Source organism: Rhinolophus ferrumequinum, chromosome 28 (assembly GCF_004115265.2).
Source record: "Rhinolophus ferrumequinum isolate MPI-CBG mRhiFer1 chromosome 28, mRhiFer1_v1.p, whole genome shotgun sequence".
Classification (NCBI taxonomy): Eukaryota; Metazoa; Chordata; class Mammalia; order Chiroptera; family Rhinolophidae; genus Rhinolophus; species Rhinolophus ferrumequinum.
In genome coordinates, this window is record NC_046311.1 from 14,216,838 (window position 1) to 14,231,778 (window position 14,941).

Here is a 14,941-nt window from a genome sequence, read left to right on the forward strand (position 1 = left end):
CTAGTCAAGGATGTCTGCTATTTATTACCTCTGCAATTCAAAACTGTCCTGGAAGGCCTAGCCAATGCAACAAGACGTGGTGGGGGAAAAAGAATAAGAAAAAACCCACAAGGATTGGAAAGGAAAATATAAAATTATCATTCTTTGCAGTTTATTGATTGTGAAACTAGAAAGTCCAAAAGAATTCACAAATTACTAGAATTTATAAGTAAATTTAGAAAGGTTCCAGAATGCAAGGTCAATAAATAAAAGTCAATTGTATTTCTATATTTCAGCTCGCATTTAATAAAAATTGTTCTTTACAATGTCAAGAAACACATAAAATGTATAGAGATTAATTTAATTAATAACTTCCAAGACCTTTTCTTTGAACACTACAAAATATTTGTAAGAGAAATTAAGGAACATACCATGTCTGTGGACTAGAAGATTGAATATTGAAGATAGCAATTGTCTTTCAATTGATGTATTGATTAATTGATATGGAATTGACTTGTATAGATTCCATATAAAGTATATAATTAATCTATGTACGTCCATATAAGTTAATATGTATGAAAACACAAAAGGTGAGAATAGTGAAAACAAATCTTTTCTCCCCCCATGGGAAGTATTTTTTATTTGCACGTGAATGGAATGAAGGCATTAGCCACATGGACATCTGAGGAAGGACCCTGAGAAGAGCTTGCTTGGTGTGTCTGGGGGCAGTGGCCAGGGTGGAGACTCAGGTGAAGAAGATGAAGTCCAGAGGTAGCTGGGGCCACATCACCTGCCTAATGGCCTGGCCTGATTCGTCTATTCCCTATTCTCTGGCCTCCCTAGGGGTCTCTGCTAATGGAGGGGCTGACTCAGTTCCCCCTCCTAACCTGGACTGGCCAGCTTATGCCTGTTTTCCTGGACTGATTATCCATGGTATCCCCTTTCCCTTTCGTAAGTGTTTAGGTTTGGATGATGTTGTTTGATTACCTTACTCTCACCTCCCTTCAATTTCCATCTATCCAAATCTTCTCACTCAAACGTCAACTGCTTATGATGCCTTTTCTGACCCGCTCCACTGCCTGTGAGCTATTCCTTTCCAAAACCACATCACCTTTCTTCTTTCCGCTCTGGGTCTCCTGGTTACAGTTATTTACAGTCCTGTCTTCTTCCTTCTAGGGTTTTTGAACACAGAGCCGAACTTTACCACATGCAACTAAAGTGCCCTGCACAGAAGTGAATACTCAATACCTGTGTATTGAATGATAAATGACTGACTGACCGACTAGAAGTTCAACAGAAGGATCCATGACCAATATGAGGAGTTTGAGATCCGTGAGTCTGGGTATCATTTCTTCATAAAATTTTTAGAAAATGGTGAAACTTTCTCCCAAATCATTAAGTGGAGGATGAAGACAAATCTTAAGAAGAAAAATGAAGCTGGAGGACTTACATTAAAATTTATAAAACTGTGGTTATTTTGTTCCAAGGACAAATAAATCAGTGGAATAGATTAAAGTTTAGAATCAGACCCACACATATACAGTTCCCTGCTTTATCTCAAAGGTTACACTGCAGTATAATGAGAAAGGATGGTTTCACTAAATGGTACTGGGTCAGGTGGATAAATATATGGGAAAATGGATTTTCACCACGTTATACCATATATAAAAATCATTTTTAGGTGGATTGTGGATTTAAGTGTGAAAAGCAGGAGGCTTTATCTTCAGGATCTTGGGGTAGGCAAAAATGTATTAAACTGAAATAGAAGCTCTCAAAATAAATGGTAAAAAGTAAATGGAAAAAACGGTAAATTGAACTATTTTGATATTAAGATTGTTCCTCAAAGCATATCGGTCAGAGAATGAAAACGCAACCCAGTGAGTGGGTGAAGATATTTGTAATGTGTATCTGACAAAGGACTCATATCTGAAATGTTTATTAGGGCATTCCCACAAATCAACAAAAAAGATGAATGTGAAAAATGGACAAAACCACAACAACAACAACAACAACAAAAAGAAAACCTTGAAAAGGCACCAAGAAAGAGGATATCCAAATGGCCAGTAACGTGAAAAGTTACCTGACTTTATTAGTCATCAGAAAATAAAAAAGACCACAACACTTCCAACACAATGACTACAATGAAAAGACAGAAACATGGAGCAGCCAGAACTCCTGACAGGGGAAGAGCAAATTGGTACATTCACTGATCACTGCTATAAAGCAGAACATATGAAGATCCTGCCAGCCAGCAATAACCACTGCTGGGTCTATGTCTTCAGAAATATATTCATGTGTTCAAAACGTGTACAAGAATGCCCATAGCAGCATTCTTTTTTTTTCTTTTTTTCTTTTTAAATTGAGGTAATATTGATTTATAACAGTATATAATTTTCAGGTGTGCAACATTATAATTTGGTATCTGTATACAACATACAGCACGCTCACCACCAAAAGTCTAGTTTCCATCCTCACCATACATTTGACCCCCTTTACCCATTGTGCCCTCCCTCCACACCCCTTCCCCATCTGTTGTTCATTTCAATGAATCTGTTTTTGTTTTGTTTGTTTTTTTTACACTCCTCACAAAGTGATAATCCCCCTCCCCCAATCTACTACCCCTCTGACATCATATATAGACAATGCCATCGACTATCTTTCTTATGCTATACTCCACCCCCCGTGACTATATATGTGTATATATATATATATATATATATATATATATATATATATATATATTTTTTTTTTTTTCCCCTTATAGTTGACATTCAATATTATTCTCCTTCAGCTTCAGGTGTACAGCGCAGTGGTCAGGCATCTACACAGCCTATGACGTGATCCCCCTGATAAGTCCAGTGCCCATCTGGCACCTTACGTGATCTTTACAACACTGTTGATTATATTCCTCACACTGTATTTCATACCCTCATGACTATATTGTGTCTACTAATTTGCTCTTTGGGTGGAGGGGATGGAGGCGAAGGTGAAGAGATTAGAAAGCATTCTTTATAATATTCAAAAACTGGAAAGGACCCAAATGCTGAGGATGGAGTGTGTCCCCACCAGGTTTCTGTGCCGACACCCTGAGCCCCTGTGTGGCTGTATTTGGAGATGGGGCCTCTAATCACCTCTAAGGAGGTGATTCAGGCTGAATGAGGTCATAAGAGTGGGGCTCTGATCTGACAGGATTAGTGTCCTTATGAGAGACACCAGAGAGCGTGTTCTCTGTCTCTGCACACTCACTGAGAAAGGCCATGAGAGGACATAGCCAGAAGGTGGCCGTCCACAAGCCAGGGAACGAGCCCTCACCAGAAAGTGAATCAGCCGGCACCTTGAGCTGGGGCTTCTGGCCTCAGAACAGTGAGAAAATAAATTCCTGTTGTTTAGCCATCCCATCTATGGTGTTATGACCACCTGGACTGACTGTGCACCAAGCGTCCATCAACAATATAAAGGGCAAATCATTTGTAGTGTGTGTGTACATCACAATACCATACAGCCGTGAGAAAAGGATAAGCTATAATTACACTTGACAATGTGGATGAATCTCACAAACCTGATATTAAATGAAAGAATCCAGTGTAAACCATTCACGATTCCACTTCAAAAAGAGGCCAAATAAGTCTATTGCTAGATGTCAGTTTTCTTGATCTGAGTGTCTGGATTTGCGTCCTTATTATAAGACAGATTCCATTTTGCAGTCACAGTTTGCCCACTTTTCTGTATGTGTGTTATGTTTCAGTAAAGAGTTAAAATAACAAAAGGGTGATCGGCCCAGCTCTGGAGACTACCATGTAGGAGAGACAGCTGGAAGCTGCTGGATGCCAGGCCTTCGGAAAACCCCAATTTGCAAAGTTTTCCATTCCATATTATTTCCCTCACAAAATGCAGAAGAATATTTCTGAAATATTGAAGGGGCACCTCAGATGCTTACTGAGTCTAAAAACACAAGGCTAAGTCATAAAACCACTAACATATATTCTGTCACTAAAATATACCACAACATCACAACTTTCTTATTTCTACAGAGAATTGTTGATAGATTGGCTTATTATAGATCTGAGCCACCATCAATTTTATTTTACTGGCTTCATTTTTTTTTTTTTCCTTTTCTTTTTGTTGTTCCGCTTGGGTGATCTCTGCTAACTTGTCTCCTAAGTCGCTGATTCGATCCTCATTTCACCGACTGGTAATTCCTTCAAATGTGTTCTTTATTTCAGTCATCGTATTCTTTAGTTCTAACTGGTTGTTCTTTATGATTTCTCTATCCTTCCTTATGTCGTCACAAAGCTCCTTAAACATTCTTATCATCAGTGTTCTGAACTCTGTCTCTGATAGGTTGGTTACCTCTATTTCATTTGGTTCCAATTTTCGAAGTTTCTTCTGTTCTTTTATTTGGGACATGTTTCTTTGTTTCCCAGTCTGGCTGACTCTCTGTGTTTGCTTCGATGGATTAGGTAGATCCCCTAGGGTTCTTGGTTTTTGGTGGGTGATCTTATGTAGTGCGTGTTCATTACATTTGACTTGCACCACTTCCTTCTTCTCCTCTGTGTGTGTACCATTGCCCTGTTAAAGTTGAGCTTTAATTGCTTTTTGCTTGTCAGTAGGTGGGATTGACTCCTAGGCTGACTAGTTGTGAGACTTGGCTCTGCCCACCGCAGGGTGTTCTGCTGCGTGAGGGTTGACCACTTAAATGTGGTTTGGCCCCTATGGGCTCTTGTGCCTGTAGAGAATTCCCTCTGGGTGTGTCACTTGTAGGTCAAACCCGGTAGTACTCTGGTTTGGTCTGGAGTTGGCCTCCGAATGTGTTCAGTCTTGTGCCTCTTGGGCTGGGCCCTGGTGTAGGGCAATTTCAGAACACAGCAAATCACCAAGCACAACAACAACAACAACAACAAAGAAAAAATCAAATACCTTCACGTGTAAAAACAACCGATAACCCACACTCAACACAGGCAAAAATATCAAAAATACAAAAACAAAACAAAAAAGCAGCTCCAGTCTTGGCTTAAGCCCAGCAAGTAATCTCCAGGTTGTCCTCTGCTGTACCAAGAGAGTCCTCTGTGTCTTGTGCAGGCAGAGCTGGTCACCTGGTGCCCAGAGTGACCCTGGGACTGCAGTTCTAGATGACTGGGGCTCTGGGGTCTGGATGGCAGTTTTTACAAAGTCATTGCAGTTTCTGCTCTTGCCTGCACATATGCGCACTGAGAGTAACACAGCCAACCCTGTGCCCAGGTCTCCTCACTCTCAGGGCACTTCTTCCGTGTGTGTGTGTGTGTGTGTGTGTGTGTGTGTGTGTGTGTGGTGCGAGATTTCTGAGCTGCTGAAACCCCAGAGCTGTGTCTGTCTGCCACCTACTGCTGACCCCTGGGTGTATCTCTGCAGTTGTAATTGTCCTGCCCTAGACAAGCCAGGAACAGTGGGGGCTGGGGATGGAGGGGTCGCTCTCTCCCAGCCCAGCAGTGTCACACTCTTCCCAGCCTCTTCCCTGGGTCACAGCAGCTGCAAACCAGGTAGGTCCTCCCAGATCCTGAGCGCTACTACTCATCTGTAATCTGACACTACTCCTCTGTAATCTGACACTACTCCTCAGCTCAGGGGCCAGTTTGAGTCTCTGGAAGGGCGGGGATAGGATTGGGAGAGTGGGGGGAGGGGCCCAGGTATGGTGTTTACATCCTTTGTCTGCCCAGCTGGAGGTCCCAGCTGAGGTTACTGCCTCAAATGCTGGATATGCTGCTCTCTCCGCAGGAGAGATCAGCTGTGGGATGCAGGGAAAGAGCCCATCTCCTGGCTTTTGTGGTCTCTGTTCCATCTCTGTAGCCGGGGATGCTGGCCATGTCTCCACTCTGCTCCCTTCCCACTTCCCCTGCTCGCCCAGTTTGCCCACTTTCAAGTAATCCTCATAGGAGTCTCTTAGCTGTTCTGTGTGATGAGCAGAGTCCTTTGATGGGTTATAGATGTTCAATTTGTGGTAAGTTCTGGAGAAGAACTCAAGAAGACCACCTTGCTGCCGCCATTCCTATGACATCACCAAGAATCTTTACCGCTTCTTAAGTCATCTAAAAGTTCCATTTTCTAATCATTCCTGAGACACCCCCCTTACTTTCTTTTCATGTCTAATATTTGGATTAACAAATGGAATCCTTTTTAGTGCTATTGCTTTTTTCCCACATAAACAAAAATGAGACCGGTGACAATGCAAGTGTGACTCAATGAATATATTTTTATCATAGGAGATCTGTTCTGCCTGATTTATCACATGAGTTTCGTTTATCACTACTTGTTATGGGACAGTCACCATGTGTCAGATGAGAAGCGTTAAATGCACAGATCGGGGCCCCTTCACTCTGCCTCCTGTGGGATGTTTTCTCTCAGCAATATGTCCCCCTATGACTACCTGACTTCATTATGTGGCCGCTCCAAGAGCGTTCCCTTGGAGATTTTCTCTGGTATCGGTAATTTACTCTTTTAAGAAAAGCAAGAAATCATGCAGCTAGGATTTGGAATGGGAAATTCAGCATAAAATAGCCTGAAGGAAAGGGGGACTGTTCCCAAGGTGCTGAGCTGAACTGAGGGGGTGTCGTGGGCCAGGAGGGTGGGAGGCACCCAGAGTGGGGCTCTGATGGCTTTGCTGTTTTGGGGGAACTACGGTGACCTCTCTGCTTCTCAGAACAACCCCCGCCCCGTTCCTTATCTGTAGAGAGATCATGCGAGTCGCTGATGCGAGACGGGGAGGTAGTTAACGCCACACGAGGTACCGAGCAGAGCAGGTGCTACACCAACACCTGACGGCCATCACCCCGGGAAGCTCCGCACCACAGGGCCTCCCCCTTCCCACTCTGATGACATGTCCTGTGAGAGGGCCCAAGGTCAAGGCACGGTTTCCTCCAAGGCTTCAAATAACCATTGTTTGACATCTAAAAGAGTCGAATTCAATGCAAATACATACTCTGCCTCTAGCCATGGCCTCCTGTGACATAGCAGTCCAAGTGACATGGCTAAGAGTGGCACATCCAGAAGCTGGGAAAACTCCCCGGACTACGATATATTCCGAGTGATTTAATCCCTCACTATGGATCTTAAACCCATTCTGTGTGTGAGCGCCCACATCACGCTGGGCGCTCTCTCACTCACACGGCTCCCCTGTGTCCTGTGGGTCCTGGGGCAGGGCCCTCTCCTCTGTACCTAGCAGGGCTCAGGGTGGTTGAACTTGGACTGAGTTCAACCCAGCGGCCCAGGCCTCCCCTGTGCTGGTGGCAGGAGGGGCAGCAGAACGACCTAGAGAAAGTGTGGCCTTTGACCTTGAGGAAGACAGTGGCATTGCGTCCCACGCACAACACAGGCTGTCACACCAGGTCAGGTGGGGCCCTACCCCGTGAGAGGACAGACGCCGCGACTTTCAGATGCCCCTGTAGTGTGCTTCCGTCAGCCCCCAGAAGATAGATTTCTTTTCTGTCCTGCTCACCTCACCTCCCCACTGTAAATGGGGCCGCCTCCCCCCAATTATTAGAGGCCTTCCAAACTCCTCAGCTCCCTGAGGCGTCCCATAAAACAGGGGGGCACCCAAAATGTCAAGGTGGGAGCACCATTTTATACGACTTAGATAATGCTCTTGCCCCAATTCTTATGTCCCCTTCCTCTTTCTGCTTGCCACCGTGGTCACCTTCTAGAACAGATGCCACAGGCTTGGCCACCAGTGGCCAGGCACAGTCATCCTTGGCAGCCAGCACGTCTGTCAGAAAATACCTCACTATCTTTAAAAATTGAAAGAGCAATTGAGCACGTCGGCTTCGCATCTGTCTCAGACCGGGAGCGCCGCGAGGCCACGCTGAACGAGACAGAGTCTGGTTCACAGCGAGCCCCAAGCTACCCTCCTTCTGGGGGTCGAGGTCACTCTGGGACCCGGAACCCAGGAGAGGAGCCCTCCCTGGGGTGTAAGCCCCCTGGCATAGCCAGACCTCATCTTTCATTTAGAAGAAATCTGTACACCTAGAAAACCTTTCCAGGTCTGCGAAGGAATACCATTTTAAACAGGGCATCCTCCCTGAACATGTTTTTCCTTCACTCACATTTCTTATGGGGAATTTATCATTTTCTAAATCTCAGTCCAGCCCACACGTTCAGTCCCACTTTGAATGTAATGAAATCATGGCAAAACTTCATTACGTGGCTGGGGGATGGAAGGGAAGGCTTCGTGGCTGGATTTAGCTGGGCTTTCAGAACTCACGACTCCCCAGTTGAGAGTGTTCTTGCGGTTGGAACCAGGCGTGCCCACCTGGGCTGAGGACCCAGCTCTGCTTTGTGCCAGCACTTTCCAGCCTCTGGAGAATCAAAAATGGCCCAGGGCTATTCTAACATGTCCAGCCAGACCCAGGAAGGGATGCTGGAGACCAAGCCATTCTTCGAGTGGGCAGTGTGGTTCAAGTTCTTAGAACAAAAACTGGAGCTCCTGCAGAGAAGAAAACCAGGTGAACCCCATCAAGGGAGGCTGGTGGCATCATGGGTGAGGAGCTGTTAGTCACTTATTCTGCCTTTTGCAAGCAACGGTCCTCTGATTCATACATGATAACGGGACCACTTCACTGGAGCTTTGTAACAGATGGTTACCACACAGTTTAAAATAAGATGTCATTTTGCTCATCACCCGCTAAGACAAAATGGGACAATTCTCTATGAGGAAGACGAGCTCTTTCTTGCCCGAAACGTGCCCCTGTGACTCCTTGTAATGTCACCACTCTTCTGGAGGGATGCACCCACCCACGGCCACCGATCCGCCTTCCTCGGGCATCACTGTGCTTCGCACGTCTTCCCGCGAGTCCCTCCCACGGGACTGCGATGCTTTGCTCCGGGTCTGTCAGTGTTCCAGACTCCCTCAGCCAACTGGTCCCCAACACTGCAGATCTGCGTTGGGGGCGTGGTTGGAGGTCCCCATGGTGAGCTCATCCCTTCCCACAGATGCCACCTACCACTGCGAGCTCCCACATTACATCCGGAGCCCAGACTGCTCCCGAACTCCAGACTCACATGTTCGGCTGGACGTAAGTCCCCAAGTGTCACCGGGATCTCAGCCTCTGCCTGTGCTCCTGGCCTCTCCACCGCCCCCAAAGCCTGCCCCTCCTTCAGGGGTCTACAGCCCCACACAGCACCACCATGTACCCGCACGCTATGGGCAGTGTTCTCGGGGTCATGCTTAGCTCTTCTCTCCCTGCCACGGCCCCCACCGAACCCAAGTACCCGAGGCCCACCTTCAAAACAGATGTCACTACAATAGCTGGCTGCTTCTCGTCACTCCCACTGCTGCCCCCCCAGCCCTGGCCACCTGCCCCTCCTCTGGGACAGAGCAGACACCTCCTCCCTGCTCTCCCTGCCTCTTCTCTCACCTCCCTACAGTCCACCCTCCACAGAGTAGCCAGAAGGCGTCACATGTGAACCCAAAAGTGTCGCTCCCCAGCTCAGCACCCTTCCGGCTGCACGTCCTCCCTGAAGTTTTAAGCCCAAGGACGCATGCTGGTTTCACAGGCCCTGGCTGCCATCTGCTCCTTGAATAAGCCAAACCTCTGACGCTGCTCCTCTGCCAGGACCACCCTTGTGGACAACCGTCCCTGCAGCGGTGTCCCTCCCACCTGCTTCTAACTCTCCACAGCAGTCCTGGCTGTCCCATGTCCTGGTCCTGGGTGTTGCACCTGTCGTGGTCTTCCTTCCCCCCTAGAATTTAACCTCCAGGAGGCCATGAGGGGAGGTGTTTCAGTTGTATGATTTGCAGAGACACTCCCAGCATCTGGACGGTCCCAGGTGGGGGCTCGGGGACTCTGTCTTCGTAGCTGTCACACAGCTCTGATGTGAAGATGAAAGAAACCGAGGCTCGGGAGTGCCAAGGCGCTTGGCCGAATCCTCCCAGCTGACCTGGGACTCAGCCAGGTCGGGCTGACTCTCCAAACCTTCAGAACTTTCTGGCAGATTACCCTCCCGGGAGACAAGACTCAACAGCACAACTCAGAGGTGTCCCCAAGTGTTTTGTGACACCTACATTTCAATCTCCCGTGGACGCAGTGACTGCCACCGAAAGTCTGCCTCTGTCTTGTGACCGTGAACTTGCAGGGGCTCAGTGCACTGACTGCCCACAGCGTGTGGGCTTCCGGACGGGGCACCAGGTATACTTTTCAAACCTCAAGACCCGCGATCACTGAGCCTTCTCACACGTGGACGCAGCAGGATGACCGGACAGAGAAATCGTGAACTTGTGTTCTCCTCGGCAGGCGGACCAATAAAGGACGAAAGGTTGTCCTACCTCTCTCAGGAGGTTGGCGGTTGTCTGTCCTGCAGCTCTGGCCCTCCTGTTGTCCCCCGACTGGCATGGGTGGGAGATTGCTGTGCCCTCCTGGATTTTAAGGCTTGAGGAGAACGGTGCTCCCTCATCTGTGGATTCTGTGGGAGGTGAAGACTGGCATCCCACTCGACACAGAGGCCCCTAAACAAATAGGGCTGCCCACGTGCCTGGGGCAGCTGGCGGCCCCCAGGACGCCCCCGCTAGGCTGGGCACTGAGAGGGTGGAGCTGAGGCCCCGTGATGGGCAGCTGGACCACGGGCAACACTCACTGAGGGAAAGCCATTGTTTTGCCAACAATGGTTTGGGACCATATGAACCTGGGTCCCAAGGGCAGGGGAGGTACCCCACCCCAAGGTCCCGTGAAGAGATATGTCCTTCCAAGAACAGCTAGAATTGTCTCTTAAACAAGTGGATACTTTTTCCACTAAATATTTTTTGGACATCATTTCCATCTCCCACGTATACCGTCAGTGACATGGCATACCGGGAGTTTACTTATCACGATCCTCAGCGCTAAGTTACTAGAAGGAGGAGTTTACATGGACCAGCTTTCCCAAATCACTGTCTCACGGTACAGCCCCAATTTCCCCCACAGAGTAAGAGCCGGGCCTGAGCGGCACGACCTAGCAGAAGGGAACAGGGCCACTCCCCATGGGCTGGGCTCCTCACCAGACGGGCTGGGGCCGGTGTGGGACTAGCTGGGGGGCCCTCCAGATTCTGGGCATGGAAAGGGCCTGAGGGATGGGCTCCTCTGTGTCCCCTCTCATGTACTTGAGAGCTGAGCAGAGAAAAGTTCAGAGAAATGACATGGACGGTGGGTTGGGCACTGAGGAAATGAACACACATTTGTTCTGCAGTCCTTTGTCGTTTATAAGTTCCTCCTTTCCTTACCCAGGCACAAAACCTGGTGACCGGGCTGTCACTCCATCAGGAGTGGGCTCCTGAAGACGGAGTGGCCGGCCAGCTTCCCCAAAGCTTCCGGCAACAGTGACAGGACTTCCCCCAGCCCTGGGAGGGGGACCTTGCTGTCCCTTCTCGCCATCCTCTTGGCATGTGACAAACAATGAGCTGTTGGTGAATTTAGCATCTTAATTCAGTAAATTCAGTTTCTTAACAGGTGTTTTCAAAGGCCAGATGGTTGCAAATACGAGTCCGGAAGGTAAGATGTAAGTGGTAAAAATTCGTATGCGACAGATGGAAGAAACAACAGAACAGACAGACATTCAAAGGGAGCACAGGATTTTCATGAGCAGGGTGCGGCTGGCAGAGAAGGCCACCGTGGTGGACTCTGCCTTAATCAGGACTCTGGCTTCAAATGAAGGGGCAGCGATTATCGGTGCTGTTAGCAATTGTTAGGCCTGAGCTCCAGAAAGATCTGCCAGGTCAGAGCCTGGACCTGGGAAGGCTGCGGTCGGACTATGTATTTCTCCAGCATCTTCTCTCTCCCCACAGCCACTCCCGTCTCTCCTCCTCTGCCCCCTTGCCAGGCCCTGGAGTGGCCATGTCCCCGTGGGGCCAGCTCGGGGCACGGCTCTCCGATGCCGCCATCCTTACACCTTGCCCGGTCCTTGGCCAACAGCCCCTTCATGGAACCCTCTCGTCTCACTAGTTTTGGTGTGCCACCTATTTTTCCTTCCAGGATTGGTAGGAATGACTGGTCTACCCAACAAGGTCAAGACCACACCAACCTCTACATCCTCCCTACAAGGCTTGGTAGTGCTGGCCCATTTGAGCTGTGTGCCGGCCAAGAGCGAATCCAAGCCCCATTTCCACTGGCTGCAGGCCTGATGGGAGAGAGGCCACCCTGCTGTCCTGGGACGCTGCACACGGGAGCATCTCCACGGGCCAGGCCTTCGGCAGTGGAGACCCCACTCCACAACAGGTGGAATCGGAGGGCTGATGGCTGAGTTGGAATGGGATGGCCTTGTTTTCCAGCCCCGACTAGGTGAGGCCACGCTCCATGTACACTGAGAACCCAGCCACACCGGCCAGTGGGGCCACCATGGAAGATGCTCCCACCGGCGGGTCTGAGATGCCCCAGCATGTGATTTTGCAAAGACTGATTGTGTACACGACTATGCGTGACACGGGTATTTGCTCTGTGTCGGAATGAACCTACAACTGTCTTAGGTTTATTTTGAACTAATTTCTCCTTGGGAACTTGGATGAAGACAGTTTGACTCACTCCCTGAACTTCTTTCTTATCGGGATGTCAGAAGCAACATCAAGGAGAAAGAGGAGACTGAAGTAAAGCTTTCTGTGTCCTCAGCCTGGAGGCGGGCAAGGCGGAGTGGGCAGGAGACTGGCAGCTACACGAGGCATGGGTCACCTTAACACCAGAGCTCCACCAGGCCGGTACCCGTCCTCCCAGCTCTGCAGATGGGGAAACTGAGGCTCAGGTGGCTCCATGACGTGCCCATGTCCACACGAAGTGACAGGTCCCCTATTTTTGTCAAAGACCATGGTGCTTCTTACCTTTCATTGGGCACCCCTGTGGGAGTTGGATAGGGAGGAGAGAAGCAAAGCAGCAGAGTTGTCTTTGGGGGGACTGGGCTCGTCAGATTAGATTTAGGATCAAAGGGAAAATTCGAGCCATCTCAGCGCTGCCCTCATTGGCCCTGCGTCCGGCCAGCACTGGGCTGAGCGGAGCCCGTCTCCGGAGCAGGGGTCTGTGAGCAGCCCAAGTGGTAACTGAAAACGCGTGAGTGTCCGTGTTGCTCTCTGATCTGAGTGACAGCAGCCGCACGTGTTCCCTGGGCCTCAGAGACATGGGCTGGCGGGGGGGGGGGCAACTCACCTGCCTGCTCCAAAGCCACCATGGTCGCCTGCTCGATCAGGTCCCGCTCGATGAAGCTCCTGAAGTCCTCGCTGTACACGCTCAGATCAGGCAACTGGAACGTATAGATGGGCATCTCCAGGGGGAACTGCTCGGCGCTGCAGTCACCCGCCACGTGGGACCGGGCCAGGGAGACGATGGCGGAGCTGGCGTGCGAAATCCCCCGGGAAAGACGCTTTTCTGCAAGGGGAGGAGAGGACCACCAGAGCTGCGTGGGTGTGCTTCGTGAGTGTGCACACTCACGTGTGTATCCAGCACACACGGCACTCACATGACACACACATACCACACGACACGTGTACACATGACACACACACGCACACTTATACCACGTGCACCACGCATGACACACACAGGTGCACACACATGACTTATGCATGCACTCAAACCACACACATACACACATGCACACCCACACCACAGACATGAACACATACACACACATATGCACGTATACACACGTTTGCCAGCACACTCACATCCCTCCCCACCAGCCCTCTGTCTTGTGGTCTTTTCCCGCAGGCTTCCTTCCAGCTGCTGGGCTATCAGTACCACCACCTGGCATATGACACTTAACTCTGATATTCAAACCATTTACAAAAAGGCAACTGTAAGTCCACTGCACACGTCACACGTCCACATCACAAGTACACATCATTAGAGATCACGTCCTGCTTTTTGGGTCTTAAGTTGTATCTAACTCCATACAGCAGGGCGGCCCTCTCCCAGCTCGAAATGCTACAAGGGAGACGGCCTTGGCTTTCACGCATTTGTGGACTTAAAGCAGGAAGCAATCGATTCAGCTTTTCCCCATTGTGGCATGGATTTTACAATAGGATGCTTTACTAAAGTTACTCTGTAAACACATCCCACACGAAGATACCAAAACACAATACTAAGCCATCGTATCTGTCTGTCTTCTGTCTGGGCTTTCTGTTGCCCCAGCAATCAAAACTGCTGGTCTGCTCCGGCTCCTGACGGGGCTTTCCAACCAGGAATGGGAAACGCAGTGTGGAGTTTCTCTAATGACAACACGTGGCCTTGTTAGGAAATTGAGCATGTGATATCAGCGCACAGCAGACAGTGGATGTGTCTGTTCTCTTGGCACTGTGAGAGCCTACTTGTTGTTTGTAAGCCCTGTGCTTAATAGCTAACAGTGACCATGACACACGAACTCTTAAGTATACGAATTAGGAATAGGTTTTCTTTTTTCACGGTCAATATTTGTAATAATGATGAATTATTTTAGCAAGGCAGGAGTCCGCTGTTAGGTTGCTCAGGAAAACAAAATTCAAACTGGTGTTTGAATGAGTATTGTCTGAACCCTGGGTCATCAGGACACCCACTTAATTTCAGCTTTGCCTGTTCACTGGGTGGTGGTGGTGGAGGTGTTCTGTGCTCACACTTTGCCCCCTGTGCTGGCAGAAACCCCACGCCCATGCCCTCATCCAGAATGGGAGCCTTTTATTTTCCCACTTGCAAGAACAGTGGACAGAAATATCATTAAAATAATTTTGCTAAAGTAGACTCAAAATAAGGGGGTTTTGATCCTGGGGTAGGTTAGTTTTAAATTCAAAGTTAATTCTCAGAGGCCTCGAGCTTTTGTGCAATAAGATGAATGGCATGTCCCAGAGACAGAGTATTTCAAAACGGATAGTTTCGATTCACCTTCAGTTTCATTCTGAGATCAAGACGATTAAGTTATTTTGTGTTGTGAGGAAAGGCAAGAAGAGAAGTCAAACCACACAGGCCACGAGAAAGAAGAGAAACAGAGCTCAGGGGTTGGCTTGCCTGTC

General features: G+C 48.8%; 1 protein-coding gene across 2 annotated transcripts in view; it reads right to left on the bottom strand.

The window, feature by feature from the left end:
- OTUD7A (OTU deubiquitinase 7A) overlaps positions 1-14,941 on the bottom strand; it is a 205,797-nt gene that overhangs the window by 43,602 nt on the left and 147,254 nt on the right. For both annotated transcript variants that reach the window (XM_033100272.1, XM_033100273.1), the window contains one exon: positions 13,107-13,325. In XM_033100272.1, coding sequence (XP_032956163.1) covers positions 13,107-13,325 — 219 coding nt within the window. The remainder of the gene's footprint in view (positions 1-13,106; positions 13,326-14,941) is intronic.